We start from the raw sequence: 14400 nt of genomic DNA on the forward strand, positions 1-14400 counted from the left end.
CACTGCAACATTTTTACCATTACGTAGACAAAGCAAACACAATCCGAAGCACGATTACATTACAGAACGGAAGTGATTAATAGGCTGTACTACACACAATACAACAATTTTTAAATAGTCACGTCTTTTTTAAACAATGCTAAGACAGTTTGACATAAATAAAGAAAAAGGAATACAGACAGGTGTCTGTTCTTTCCGATAAGCTGAGACGGTCGCTCTGGCTGCCGCCGTGTGCATGAATCATTTTTACTATTGTACTTATGTGTTCAAATTACACAAATACACATTATCTCTGAAATATTATTTGGCCTACATACATTTTTATTTGATAAAATTGTTAAATTGTTTATTTGTTAAATTTTTGTCTGATGAAAATCGGTCCGGGTTAGCCGGACTTCCGGGTTATCGGGGTTCCACTGTACTTCATAAATCTTCTCGGGCTATTAAGCATCTTATTATAATAGTTTCACTAATCCACTTAGGCCCAGCGAGGTTTAAGCTGTTTTGAATAGCACCCAGAGCAATAGTGATTATAACTGACACGTTTGACTCCAAAAATGTGATTTCGATAAACTTTAATTGCAATTTGGGCCGTAATTAATCATAATTAAGAGTTGGCGCAATGATAAGAATTGACCGTTAATTTAAAACGAATCTATTCGTACAAATTTTATTGAATGAGTGAAATTATATTTTCCATAAGATGTGTGCGATGTCCTTTCAGGAAAACTTTTAGAGAACTATTCAACAGCGAATATTTCTTGGGGATTTTTTGTCCGGGATTTTTTGTGGGGATATTTTGTCCAAAAAATTTTGTGGGGATTATTTTTGTCCGGGGATTTTTTGTCCAGGGATAATTTGTGGGAATTTTCTGTCGGGGATTATTTGTCCTAGCTTCAAAATTGCATCTGTGGTTGATCTGCCCTGCATAAAGCCATATTGAGTATCGGATATTTTGGTTTTGTTCACGTATCCGTCTATCAATTACTCTTTCACATGAAGATTCAATATTTGGAATAAAAAATAAAAACTAAATATATTGTTAACTTAATTTTAATAATTTAAAATCTCACAACAAATGTACATATCGTAAAATAAATAATACTTATCTCGAACTGATCTACAAGTATTTAAAATCGCGACTAGACCGTCATTTAATCACAACAGATAAAACTAAGCAACTTTTTTTAGTAACAATGTAATTATATTACAAAATTTAAACATCAATAAGTAACGAGGTAGTACAATTTTATACTAACTTCAATAGTTTTCTACATTTTCCAGGTTAACTGTATCGTGTCTTTAGATAACATTGGGTTTATTGTATTCATTACGATATCTGGAATCATTTACTACTTATCCTAGTTCATCCTTTCATAGCTAGCAAGACGGCTCTCAAGCACTATTATAAGACCGACTTCATAAACAATTTAATAAATACTGACGCTTCAAAAAACTTTAATTTTTGATCCACTTCGTTCATTCCACTATATGGTATCTGAAGATACATAATTTTAACTTCCGTATCCTAATATGTATTAATATAATAACTAATTCCTCTAACAATCCAATAACATTCGATCAAAAAGTGATGTTGATGAGCTGTTCTGCCACCAAATTGCTCGTCCTCATTGAATGATAAAAAACTACAGCAAACAAAATGACCTTCCTCGAACTATCATAAAAATCTGCCTTGTTATTATCTACAATGATTAAATTTCGCCACAAAATTGCAATGGTTCTTCTAAGCAGTTTTTGGTATTTCCAGGTTGCTAATAACTGCATAGGTAAACTGCTGGGTAGTAGATTGTCCCCCAACATCCTTTGTCTTGATCTTGCCGTCTTTCAGAACTTTCTCGATGGCAGCGCGGATCATTTCGCCGTAGAGTGGAAGATTTACGTGCCTGAGCATTTTAGATGCGCATAGTAACATGGCTGTTGGATTTGCGACGTTTTTGCCCACAGCTTCAGAATAGGTGTGACGCGCACCCTAAAAAAATAACGAAAGGTAAATTAGATTAAAATAAATAAATTTGTACAATTGTACAGGAATATCTGAAACCGCGAAGGTCACTCAGGTAGCAAATCAAGGAGAGAGGACTTCACTTGAACTCGTTGGTGCAAAGAGTAAGTGCTGTTTCACATTATAAGAATTTTGAACGTGCGAGGGTTTTCTCGTTCGGTAGTTTTGACGCACTTGTCCTTTTCACACAATAAGAATTGAGTCGCACGAAGATATATTGCTGTGTTGTTTGGTATATTAGTTTTATTTACACTTTGTGGCTGAGGTTGGTACATGATACGATGTCTGATATGTATCATTACGATGTATCATTACAAATGGGTATTTTTTGTCCATACTTTTGTCCTAATGTACTGTAATGCGTATTTAATTCATTTGCAATTTCTATTTTGTCAGTTATTATTTCTTATGTTTTTAATTATTAAAAGTTTTAATTTGTTTTTATAATCGTTGTTCTACTAAGTTATTTGTGGGATCTTGGATTAGCTCATCTAATTAGCTCATGCAATATATGTAATAAACTATTCTAAATGGGAAATAAGCCACAATTTAACTAAAAAAAGTATTTTATTAACGTTTTGACATCCGATTTGGGCGTCGAAACGTTAATAAAATCATTTTTTAGTTAAATTGTGGCTTATTTTTCATTTAGAATAGTTTATTACAAAAATGCCACAAGGAAATAGCTTCAGAACAACATTACAATCTATGTTTTTCATGTACAGAATTTAAAAGACCCTCCGTCATCCACTCGTTTTTAAATGTTGTTCCCCTCGTTTTAAATGTTGTTTTTAGATAATTTCACGCAAGACGCGACGGCTGCCCTACTCCAGTCTTCCGAGTCGTTTACCCTATAAAACTAAATATACAGAATTTCGTAGAATAAAAGGTATACATAGTATATGGAGCGAAATCACATTATAGCGTTGTGATTACTTTATTTTCGAAGAAAGAGAAATAAGAGGAACCGAGTTCATTGGGTCTATCCTATGAACGCAAAAAGATACGATTCATAGATTTTTATATTCACACATATTGATGGAACACCCTCTATACTCAATGTTAATTGCAACTATGTAAAATAAAGTTTATTATAATATACTTAGCAGTTTTAATTACTGTTGTTATCAGTAACATATAATTTATTCTGCTGTGCTTACCAAATGTGTTTTTTTCTTTATCACCTAATTCGTCAAATTGCCTGTTATGTGCATGGTATACACCATTCCAAGCTTCTTAAAGTGCCGTCTCCTCAATGGAGTTTGGCTACTACAATTGCAAACTCTTCTCTGTCTTCAGCTGTTCTTATTAGCTGTTCAAAATTTAGCCCTGTCCATTGTCGGATATTTCTGAGCCACGATAGTCTTTTCCTTCCTAGTCCCCTCCTTCCCTCGATCTTTCCTTTCACTATAAGTTGAGCATATTGGTACTTATTATTTCTCAGTATGTGGCCCAGGTATGATGTTTTTCTAACTTTCACTGCGTTGAAAAGTTCTCTTGCCTTGCCTATTCTATGTAGCACTTCTTCGTTTGAGGTATGCGATGTCCACGAAATTTTGAGAATTCTCAAAGGCCTCCAACTTATTTATGGTTGATGTTTTAAGGGTCCATGTCTCAACTGCATAGAGAAGAGTCGACCAGACGTAGCATTTGGATAAACGTAGTCGAATTTCGAGATTTATTCGAGAATCACAAATATTCCAAGCATTTCTCGTCAAGTTTCTATCTTTATATATTTCTATATAATAATATAGTGGAAATAAAAATAATATACCAAACAACACAGCAAAATATCTTCGTGCGACTCAATTCTTATTGTGTGAAAAGGACAAGTGCGTCAAAACTATCGCACGAGAAAACCCTCGCACGTTCAAAATTCTTATAATGTGAAACAGCCCATATGATTACATGAGCCACCATTGGAATGTTGTCGTACGTTCTAACCCTCGCACGTTTAAATTCTTATAATGTGAAACAGCACTAAACATCCATTTAAAACATTGTGCACAAAATCAGCGGTTTTGCGACATTGCTAGATAAAATCGTCGAATAGTTGTTTATTTAGAATAAATTTAATATATTCTTAATAAACATGAATGTTACAAGTGCCGTGAAAAATAAGACACTAAGTGCACAATCCGGCATATGCAGATGACGTGGACCTACTTGCCCGCACAACACGCAAGCTAGAAGAAATGTAGACCACCTTCTCAAATGCGTCAAAAAATATGGGCCTGCAAGTAAACGAGGAGAAAACTAAGATGATGGCATCAACACCCAACAATAAAGCCAGAAACATCGGTCACCAATTCACGGTTGATAACACTACCTACCTTTGCAGTGGTGGACAAATTCACATACTTAGGCTTCCTGATCACCAAGGAGAACATCATGACGGAAGAAATCAAGCGAAGGATAATCCTAGCAAACAAATGCTATTTTGGACTGAGTAGACATATGAGAAGCAGAAACTTAAGCCAAAAAACAAAAATTAACATATACAAAACCCTTATACAACCAGTGTTGACATATGGATCAGAGGCATGGACCATCTCCAAGGCAGATGAAAACCTTCTGCTTATATTTAAACGAAGGATCCTGAGAGGAATATTCGGTGGCATCTGTGAAAATGGTGTTTGGAGGAGGAGATACAACTACGAGGTATACCACAGATATAAACAAACATTTGGTGGTAAAGACGTAGTATCTCTTATAAGAATAGGAAGACTAAGATGGGCAGGACATCTAGCAAGATCACAGCAGAACAACCCTCCTAGAAGAATCCTTATGTCACAACCTGTGGGAAGTAGAATTAGGGGTAGGCCAAAACTCAGATGGAAGGATGGTGTGGATGAGGATGAAAGGTTTTTTATCTGTCTTGGAGATGGTACATGTTTCTGATGCATATGTCAGCACTAGCACTGTAAGATTTGGGTTTTGTAGATTGATATTTTTGTTTTCTGGCTTAAGTTTTTACTTTCGATGGGTCTACGCAGCCCAAAATATCATTTGTCTGCTGGAGTAACAAAGTGGTTCCATTGCTCCAAAGACCTTTTTAACTGTCATTTGGAAGTTCTTGTTTTAGTTCAAAAGATCCAGAGAAAACAAATTTTCTCTTTTGATGATACCTTTATTTTCTGATCAGGTTCAAAAAACACCCAATTCAGGTATATTGTGTTGATAAAGAACTACCTGCAGTTGAAAAGAATAATTTCGGTCGTTTTCTCTTTATTTTTGCGGAATGCGTTGAATCCATCCACTTTGCACTATTTACAAAAAAAAATAGCGAACAGTGTCCAGTGAGAACACCTTGAATTCAGATTTCTAACGCTCTAAGAGTAATTGTTGCGTAGCGAGCAGAAGTTTGTAATAGCCTTTCTGTTTTTATGTTTGTTCCAACTCGATACAAAACCGTTCTTGAATTATTACGCGCATGCGCAACAACGAATAATTATGCGCAGTAACACATTTTTCATTACTGCGCATACTCGTAACCGTTCAGGAAACGGTTTTGTATCGAGTTGGAACAAACCTTTTATTTGGCCTGTACATTTTCCGGTAGACTTCAGCATTCTTTTCCTATTGTCGAACAGCTCCTGATTCAGTTTTCTAGGGTACCGCAAAATAGTTCTGGCTCGATAAAACGAGTAGCAATTTCTTCTTTAGCTATACTATTAGCATTGTTGTAGCCAGCAATTTCGCTTTACCGTGGCACCCAGAAATTATTGTACTTAACCAGTCGCTTAAGGAAGTGTTTGTAGTTTCAAGCTGTTACAGATTCATCAGCTATAAACATCTCAGTCTTTAGCCCTGTTGGCTGACAAAAGCAATAAATATTTTGAACAAACCGAGGTGCCTTTTCACGCATTCTTAAGTAAAAAAATAAAAATATTCTAGGGTCACTTCTCAAAGCTATTGATAATCTTCTCTTTTATGTGTTTTTGATCCATCATAATAATAAGTGAGGGCCTTTTTGTGATTTGATTTAAACGAATTCGATTTATGTTAACTCACACTCTGCATGACTACATTGTTCCAACCTCTTAACATATTCAGATGTCCTGGCTAGATACAATATATAGATGATCTCGATTTAGAATTCTTACATAAATTTATACATGTTCTCTTACCGGTTCAAAGACAACGCAGTTTGCAGAATAGGAAGCACCAGCAACTACTCCCGCTCCTCCTACTAGTCCAGAAGCCAAATTATCAACAATGTTACCATAGAGATTGGGAGTAACCATTACGTCGAATTGCTGAGGATTGGATACCATCTGCATGGTACAATTATCGACAATCATTCTTTCAAATTCTATTTTTGGATATAATTTAGCCATCTGAAACATACATATATGTTAGTTATGAGCATGAATAATAAGTTATTGCTAAAATAATTACAATAGTTAACATATAATGTTTCAAATACATTATACAAAATAATTTACAACTCCTTTCCGCTAACGAAGTTACATTTCTCCATTCATATGCTTGAGAAACACTCCGAGAATGACGATGCAGAAGGGTAGTTTTATAAACATACAGATATATGCGATAAAACAAATATGTGAAAAGTATGATTGAATACAAGTTTACTAAGGTTAAGAAAAAATAAATACGGATAGAGATGAATTCCACAAATGGGAGAGACATTATTATATTACTTTAAACAACTATAAACGGAGAGGGAGCAGATATAAGCACCATGCTGGAACATATGTCTACTGGAATGTACATAATCTTGTTAGTTCTCAGAATAATTCATTTTTTCTAAGATCATGCCTCTCCTCTCGGGTCCATTGATAATAAAGATATGCTTAGAAAAATAGAAAAGCAACCTCTTTAATATTTGTTTACCATGGCAGCGCAAGGAAAACCTTCAATGAAGTCGAAGTGAAACTTATAGACGCCCTGAGAGACAGCACTATACTAAGATGAAAACGATCTGAAACCATATCCCACAAAACCAAAACTTACTCTACTAAGTGTATTTAGATCAAGTAAAAGGAAAATCCTTGGGAAGGAGAATGTACAAAAAATTATGGAAATGATGGCAGGAGTAAGTTTAAAAATCGAGGAGCAATCAAGAGAACTTATCGAGATGCGTAGAGAGCAGAAAGAATATAGAGATGAAATAAGAGAGCTACGACAGGAGAATATAACATTAAGAGAAGAAAACACGAAACTAAAACAGGCAGTTTATCAAATAGAAGAAAGGCTTGAAAGTTTAGAAAATCAAAAAAGGCGAAAAAATATAATTATACAGGGTTTGAACATAGATACAAATGGCCCAGATATCCTAAAGCATGCAATGAAAAATTGTATGCAGACAGAATTAGAAGTAGATGTACAAATAGAGAAGGCTCTGAAGTTAGGAGAAAAAGTTTGTTTGGTGGAGCTTGAAAAGAAAGAAGATAAAAGAAAAATCATGCGAAACAAAACCAAATTGAGAAATCGAGAAGGTCTAGTTTATATCAACGATGACCCATCAAAAAACGACAGAATTGTACAGAAACGTGTCAGACAAAAAGTGCAAGAACTAAGAAAGTAAGGGAGAAAAATGAAAGTAGGGTATAAGAAAATATATGCCGATCATGAAATATGGCGCTGGGATGGAAAGAACCAAACGTTGGTGGTAGAGACCAAAGCAAAAAACTAAGCAACACCAATGAAAGGAAACAAAGGACGACGAAAAATGCAAAGAAGAGGATTAAGAACTATGAAAATAAAACAAATCAAGACATCAATAAAAAAGAAAAGCCGAAAAATGACAAAATACAGTTTGCAACAGAGAAAAATGAGACGGAAACGACGCAGGCAATGGACAAGGCAATAAGTAAAAATAACAAAAAGAAAACTAAAGTCAACTTGGGTACATGGAATGTAAGAGGCACATACGAAACAGGAGAACTCAAAGAATTAATTAGAGAAATTAAAAGATATAATGTAGAAATAATAGCTTTACAAGGGACAAAACAATTGGAGACAGAAATAATAGAAATAGAAGACGTGGTATTTTTTAAAATCGGGGGAGAAACCAGAAGGTTAGAAACAGGTTTTATAATACAGCGAAAATGGAAGGAAAGAGTAATGGCATTCCAACCAATATCAGATAGATTGTGCACAATAAGATTAAAAGGAGACAAACGAAACATAAGTATAATAAATGTACACGCACCGATTGAAGATGCCATAGAAGAAGAAAAAGATGAATTCTACGAGCAATTGGAAAGAGAATATGATAAATTACCAGGGTTTGACATCAAAATAATAATGGGAGACTGCAACGCCAAAGTCGGAAGAGAGAATATATACGAGGACATAATAGGGAAATATAGTAAGCATGAGGTGTCGAACGACAATGGCCAAAGAATAATAGGCTTTGCAACAGAAGGGCAAATTGTGATAAGAAGCACACAATTACGCCGAAAAGATATATATAAAGGAACGTGGATTTCCCCTGATAAAAAGAGAGTAAATCAGATAGACCATATTTTAATAGAGAAGAAACATGCAAAAAATGTAATAAATGTAAAGAGCATGAGAGGAGCGGACTGTAACTCGGACCACTACTTGGTGAGAGCAGAATACAAAATCGAGCATAACAAAGAAAAACAACAAAACAAAAGAAAAAATTGGAAAACAATTCAACATAGGACTATTAAAAGATAACAACACACAGAAGAAGTATGAACAGGGAATAACCAACAGACTAATCAGGGAACAAGAAACGTCAAACCCAGACAAACAATGAGAAAATATAAAAGAATCAATCTTGAACACAAGTAAAACAATCATAGCGAAAACCAAAAGAAAACACAAAACAAAAGATTGGTATGATGAAGAATGTCAAGAAGTAGCAGAAGCAATAAGAAGGGTAAGATTCAAAAATCTTACAAATGACGAAGAAAGCACTAGAGAAGAATACAGAGAATTTAGAAAAATCATGAAAAGAAAATGTAGAAGCAAAAAGAGAAAATACAACGAGAACAAACTGAAAGAAATAGAAGAAAAATTTCAAAAAAAAAGAAATAAGATCATTCTACCAGGAAGCAAAAAAAAATGGAAAGAGGATATCAAAAAAACAACCCATATATGAGAGATGATAAAGGGATGTTGCTAAATGAGCCGGAAAAAATAATGGGAAACTGGCAAAACTATTTCACAGAACTGCTAAATAAGAGCGAAGTACAAAAGAAAACAAACCATGAAATTGAAGATGATCAGATAGCAATAGAAATACCCACAGAACAAGAAATAAAGAACGAAATAAAGAGCTTGAAAAATAACAAAAGCCCAGGAATAAAAGAAATATCGGGCGAAATGATAAAATCAGGAGGGAAAAGACTACACAAAGAGATATATGACCTGATAAAAAGAATATGGGAAGTAGAAAAAATACCAGAAGAGTAGACCATAGCAAGGATATGCCCTATACATAAAAAAGGTGATAGAATGCTATGCGAAAACTACAGAGGCATCGCACTATTAGAAATAGTTTACAAAATCTTGGCACAAAGTATAAGAAAAAGGCTAAGTCAATATTCGGAAAAAATACTGGGAGAATACCAGGCAGGTTTTAGAAACAACAGATCAACGACTGACCAAATATTTGACTTAAAAGAAATACAGAGTACCTGTTACGAACATAAAACAGTACTATATGCTTTGTTCATAGACTTTAAGCAGGCTTCGAACACAGTAAATAGACAGCAGATGTACGAACTGATGAAAGAATTGGGGATACCAAGTAAAATTGTCAGGATGATAAAGATGACGATGGAAAACACAACAAACGAAATAGCTTGGAAAGGGTATACATCCAAAAAGTTTGAAACCAAGGAAGGATTACGACAAGGAGACCCACTATCAACAACGGCATTCAATCTAACATTGGAAGGAATAATCAGGAAAAGCAGAATAAACATGCAAGAAACGATATTTAAAAACGGCCACCAATGCATAGCATTTGCAGATGATCTGACGCTATTAGCAACAAGCAAAAAAGAACTACAAAAGTTAATGAAAAACATAATAACAGAAGCTAAAAAATTCGGACTTAAAATAAATGAAGAAAAGACAAGGTATATGATAATGGGAGAGATCCAAAAAGAAAAAGAGAATAACATCATAGTACAAATAGATGGAGAAAAAACATACTTGTTCAAAAGAGCCAAATAAATTATTTACCTGGGAGCCAAAATAGATGAAAATGGTCATGAAGAAGGGGAGATAAAGGCAAGAATAGCTAAAGGAAATAAAAAATATGGAGCATTACGCACATTATTGAAATCCAAATACGTATCAAGAAAAACAAAAATAAGAATTTATTAGACTGTTATCATACCTACAGTAATATACGCATGCGAAACATGGGTGCTCAAAAAGTCAGAAACAGACCTTTTAGAAAGATGGGAGAGAAAAATGCAAAGAGCAATATATGGAGGTGTGAAAATAGAAGGTCAGTGGAGAAGAAGAACCAATAAAGAATTGGAAGAACTATATCAAGTCAACGATCACGACGACGATCAAAGCACAGAGAATACGATACTTGGGGCACATCGAGAGAATGGGAAGTAAACGAATGCCAAAAATGGTACTCTCACGAAGACCAATACAAAAGAGGAGGAAAGGCAGGCCAAGGAAAAGATGGAAGGACAGTGTGTATGGAGGTGGTGAAGGAGGGTATAAAAAGACTGAAGCGTAATTAAATAAAATTTATAAGTTTTATAAGTTATATTAAGTTATTTATTCTATTATTTATGTAATGAGAAATGAAAACATTTTAGCCCTAGGCCTACAAGGCCTGTTGCGCGTAATAAATATAAAAAAAATATAAAAGGAAAATCCAAGATAAATAAAGATTAATACAGTATGCGGCAAAATAAACAGTACTGAAATGAATATTGAAATGTTTATGATTATTTATGTCTCTAGTACACATGATATAGCTTTTCAAAAATTATTCACGGCCACGCACGTTCCCGATAAAACAGATGTTAAAGATGCCCTCTGGCCAATGGCGGATCTACGGTGAGGGAAAATGAGGAAATTTCCCGTCTAACAAAGTCCAAAATTAAAGGAAAAAAGTTGTTCAAACATAAAAATATATTAGCTAACATGAAACCAAAGCCACAGAAAGACAAATTCAACCCAATTAAGTTATTATTTATGTCTTTTAGGTAATCTGAGTTTATCTTTTTTATGTCCGTTGGTTGGTTTTTCATTGGAAGTTCCCCATAAGACAAATTTCCCCTCCCAAGACAAATTTCTAGATCCTCCACTGCCTCTGACACGAAAAATCTTTAATTCTAGTCCACAATTCCGAAATGGCAGACGGTGGATCTGTCTGCCTCCTTCAAAATTCCCCATATGTACGCATCTGGTGGCGTCAGTTAGAGACTCCTTGGCAGTGTGACAGGTTCTCCCATCGTGCTGCAACCATTCTTGATTTTAAGCTTGGACCGTTTTCGTGGCCTTTTCCATATGACCAAAAACAGTCCTCTACCATAAAATTTTTTTCTGCAAAACTGAGAACCATTCTGAAGCACTTAACGTTATCACGACATGCACATACGTTATAATGACATCCGGAAACCACTCAGTACGTTTCAGAACCTGACACATACAAATTTGAGGCATACGAATTTCAGTACTGTTTATGGACAGCCTAAGTCTGACGTCACAAATGTCACAAAATTGGGAGGAGCTTATATTGACTCCAAACATTTTTGTTTGTAACGTTAAATGGTCATAAGGAGTTTTTCATTTATGTGCTTTGTGTGGCAAAATAAGACTTCATTTAGGCATTTCGTTAAAGAAACGTGTTAATTAAGAGATTTTTATTCATTTTTGCTCAGGTGGTTTTTATTCCTTAGTGGTTGAAAATAAACATAACCTCAAAACTGTTTACGTTCTAATCATTGCATTAAATTAACTCACCTGGGCAAAAACGAATAAAAATCTCTTAATTGGCATGTTTCTTTAACTAAATACCTAAATGAAAAGTCTTATTTTGTCACACAAACCACGTAAACAATAAATTAAAAATTCCTTATGAGTGTTTAACATTATAAACAAAATTGTTTGGAGTCAAATATAAGCTCCTCCCAATTTTGTGACGTCAAGACTTAGGATGTGCATATTGCCGCATACCGTACCAGCAACAATTTAGAATCTTCTAATATAAACTTACCTCCTCACAACTTCTTAAGAATAACCCGTCTCCCAATTTCATAATATTAGCTTTATGGACAGCTGTAACCTTCTTCCTGTTGTTTTTAGTGGCATAGTCAAACGCAAATTTAGCAATTCTTTGGGACTTCTTGGCAGTAACAATTTTTAAACATTCTACTACGCCTTTTACACCTTCATGTTCAAGAGCAGAGTATTCTCCTTCTGTCTGTTCTCTTATAATAACACAGTCAATATTGCTGTGTCTTGATTTGACCCCAGGTAAAGATCTTACATGAACAACATTGGCGTATAAATCAAGGGCATTTCTGTAAGGAAATAAGTAGTTAATACTTATGTTGATAATTTTAAATATAAAACCCACTGTCAGGAAGTGTAGGTTTTTTCAGTCAATGTTTATTTTGTAATGATATTCGCTGTGTGCAAGTACTTGGAGGGGATACGAGAAACGATCGTGCGCGTATAGCGGACAAATCTTGCAACTTTCTTAATATATAGTTCTTAAATAATTCGGGTCGCGGACGTTTCCCCAACTGTCATCAATACGACTAACTTCACGCGTAACTTTCATACGAGAATTTAAAAAAAAATATGCATTGAAATCCAGATCCCGTAATTCGTTAAGCGTGATAAAGTGAGTACAAAGACAAACATATTTCTTTTTTTGTAATTACAGCTTCAATTTACCGTACACTTCTCGTAGACTCTGCCGATAAGGTAGAGTCGTGTTGGGGAAAAGGCGCGCGCCCAAATAATTCATATTGTTAATTTAAATTGTCAAATTGACGTATATTTTATACCTACCGTCATTGAAGAAAATAGGATTTTGTAAATGATGTGTTATAAATTGTAAAAATTATATGTTGCTCCACAATATTCATATAATATGCAATTATTAAAGTGAATTTAATCAATGGTATTTTGCTTGTAGTACAATGTTTACCTTTTAATAGCATAACCTCAATCTTACTTTTTCTTCTTATTCTTTTTGGGCTATGGCCTTGACAATTATCCAGTAACCAGGACTAATATAATTGGCCAATATAATTAAAAGTGCTGAAAGAAACATCCAAAAACAAACTCGACACATTCGAAAGGTACTGAGGAGAATACTAGGATCTGTGAGGGAAAACGGAATCTTCAGAAGTCGATACAACAACGAGCTTTATCAACTTTATAAGGAAACACCCCAGTCAGACTTCACTAGAATACAAAGATTGTAATGGGCAAGTAATAAGAATGGTATAGCATGTGATAAGAATGGGAGAGGATAGGCTACCAAAAAGAGTACTGAATGCTAGAATGCAGGGAAAGAGACCGGTTGGAAAGCCAAGAAAGCGCTGGGAAGACACAGTAAACAGCGACGCACAAGCCCTTTTAGGAGTCCGTGTATGGAGAAGAACAGCCACAGACAAGCAAGGGTGGAGGCAAAAAATAAAGGAGGCCAAGGCTCAATTTGGGCTGTAGTGCCGTAGAAGAAGAAGAAGAAGAAGAAGAAGAAGAAAAATGTTGGTACCAGGTGTCGCTCTTCAGAACTTGCACGGTCCCAATATTCAGGATGTACAAGCTGTGGTTTTGGAATTTATGTTTCTTCCTCAAGTTTTGTCTACAACTATGGTAGACATTATCAAAAGCAATTCGGGGCAGGAGTGGATTTAATCTCTTGTTCAAAGTGATCACTGAGGATATTCCTTAAGTATCTGTGTTATTTGTAGCAGTAGCGGATCCAAGATCGTTAAGAGGGGGGCCTATTGGCTAAATTTCTATTAAAATAAATGAATGTATAATTAAAATTGTAAAAAATGAATTATACATAATCTTTATGTATAATTAAAATTGTCCCCATCGCCCCTCCCTGGATCCGCCACTGATTTGTAGCCATTAGGCTACAAGTAATACAGCTTTGAATGTAAATTGGTATTAGAATTTTTTTAGCTTCCGGCTTAACTTTTACTTTTGTAATGGGGGTTACCCCAAGCGGGGATTTTTGCAGTTACTCGAGCGCGTCAGATTAGCATATGGGGAGAAACCTGGTACCCTGCAGATGTACCTCTACCATATATTAGCTCTTAACACAGGGGAGTTCGTTAAGGGGGACCCGAAAAAAAATCTATCCTTAAAAATACTCGAAATTGTCAGATTAAGATAAGGTAAGTTAAGTACATGCAAAAGAGTGTATATTT

The 14400-nt window shown here is 34.9% G+C and overlaps 1 protein-coding gene across 1 annotated transcript in view; it reads right to left on the minus strand.

Annotated features, from left to right (window-relative positions):
* Positions 1–1037: 1037 nt before the first annotated feature.
* Positions 1038–14400, minus strand: part of LOC114330621 (isocitrate dehydrogenase [NAD] subunit beta, mitochondrial) — a 28271-nt gene continuing 14908 nt past the window's right edge. Inside the window, exons 4-6 of the mRNA XM_028280018.2 lie at positions 12219–12525; positions 6154–6363; positions 1038–1990 (exon numbers count right to left, since the gene is read on the minus strand). Of these exons, the coding sequence (XP_028135819.1) occupies positions 1745–1990; positions 6154–6363; positions 12219–12525 (763 nt within the window). The 3' untranslated portion in view covers positions 1038–1744. The remainder of the gene's footprint in view (positions 1991–6153; positions 6364–12218; positions 12526–14400) is intronic.

This window comes from Diabrotica virgifera, chromosome 3 (genome assembly GCF_917563875.1).
Source record: "Diabrotica virgifera virgifera chromosome 3, PGI_DIABVI_V3a".
NCBI classification, from domain to species: Eukaryota; Metazoa; Arthropoda; class Insecta; order Coleoptera; family Chrysomelidae; genus Diabrotica; species Diabrotica virgifera.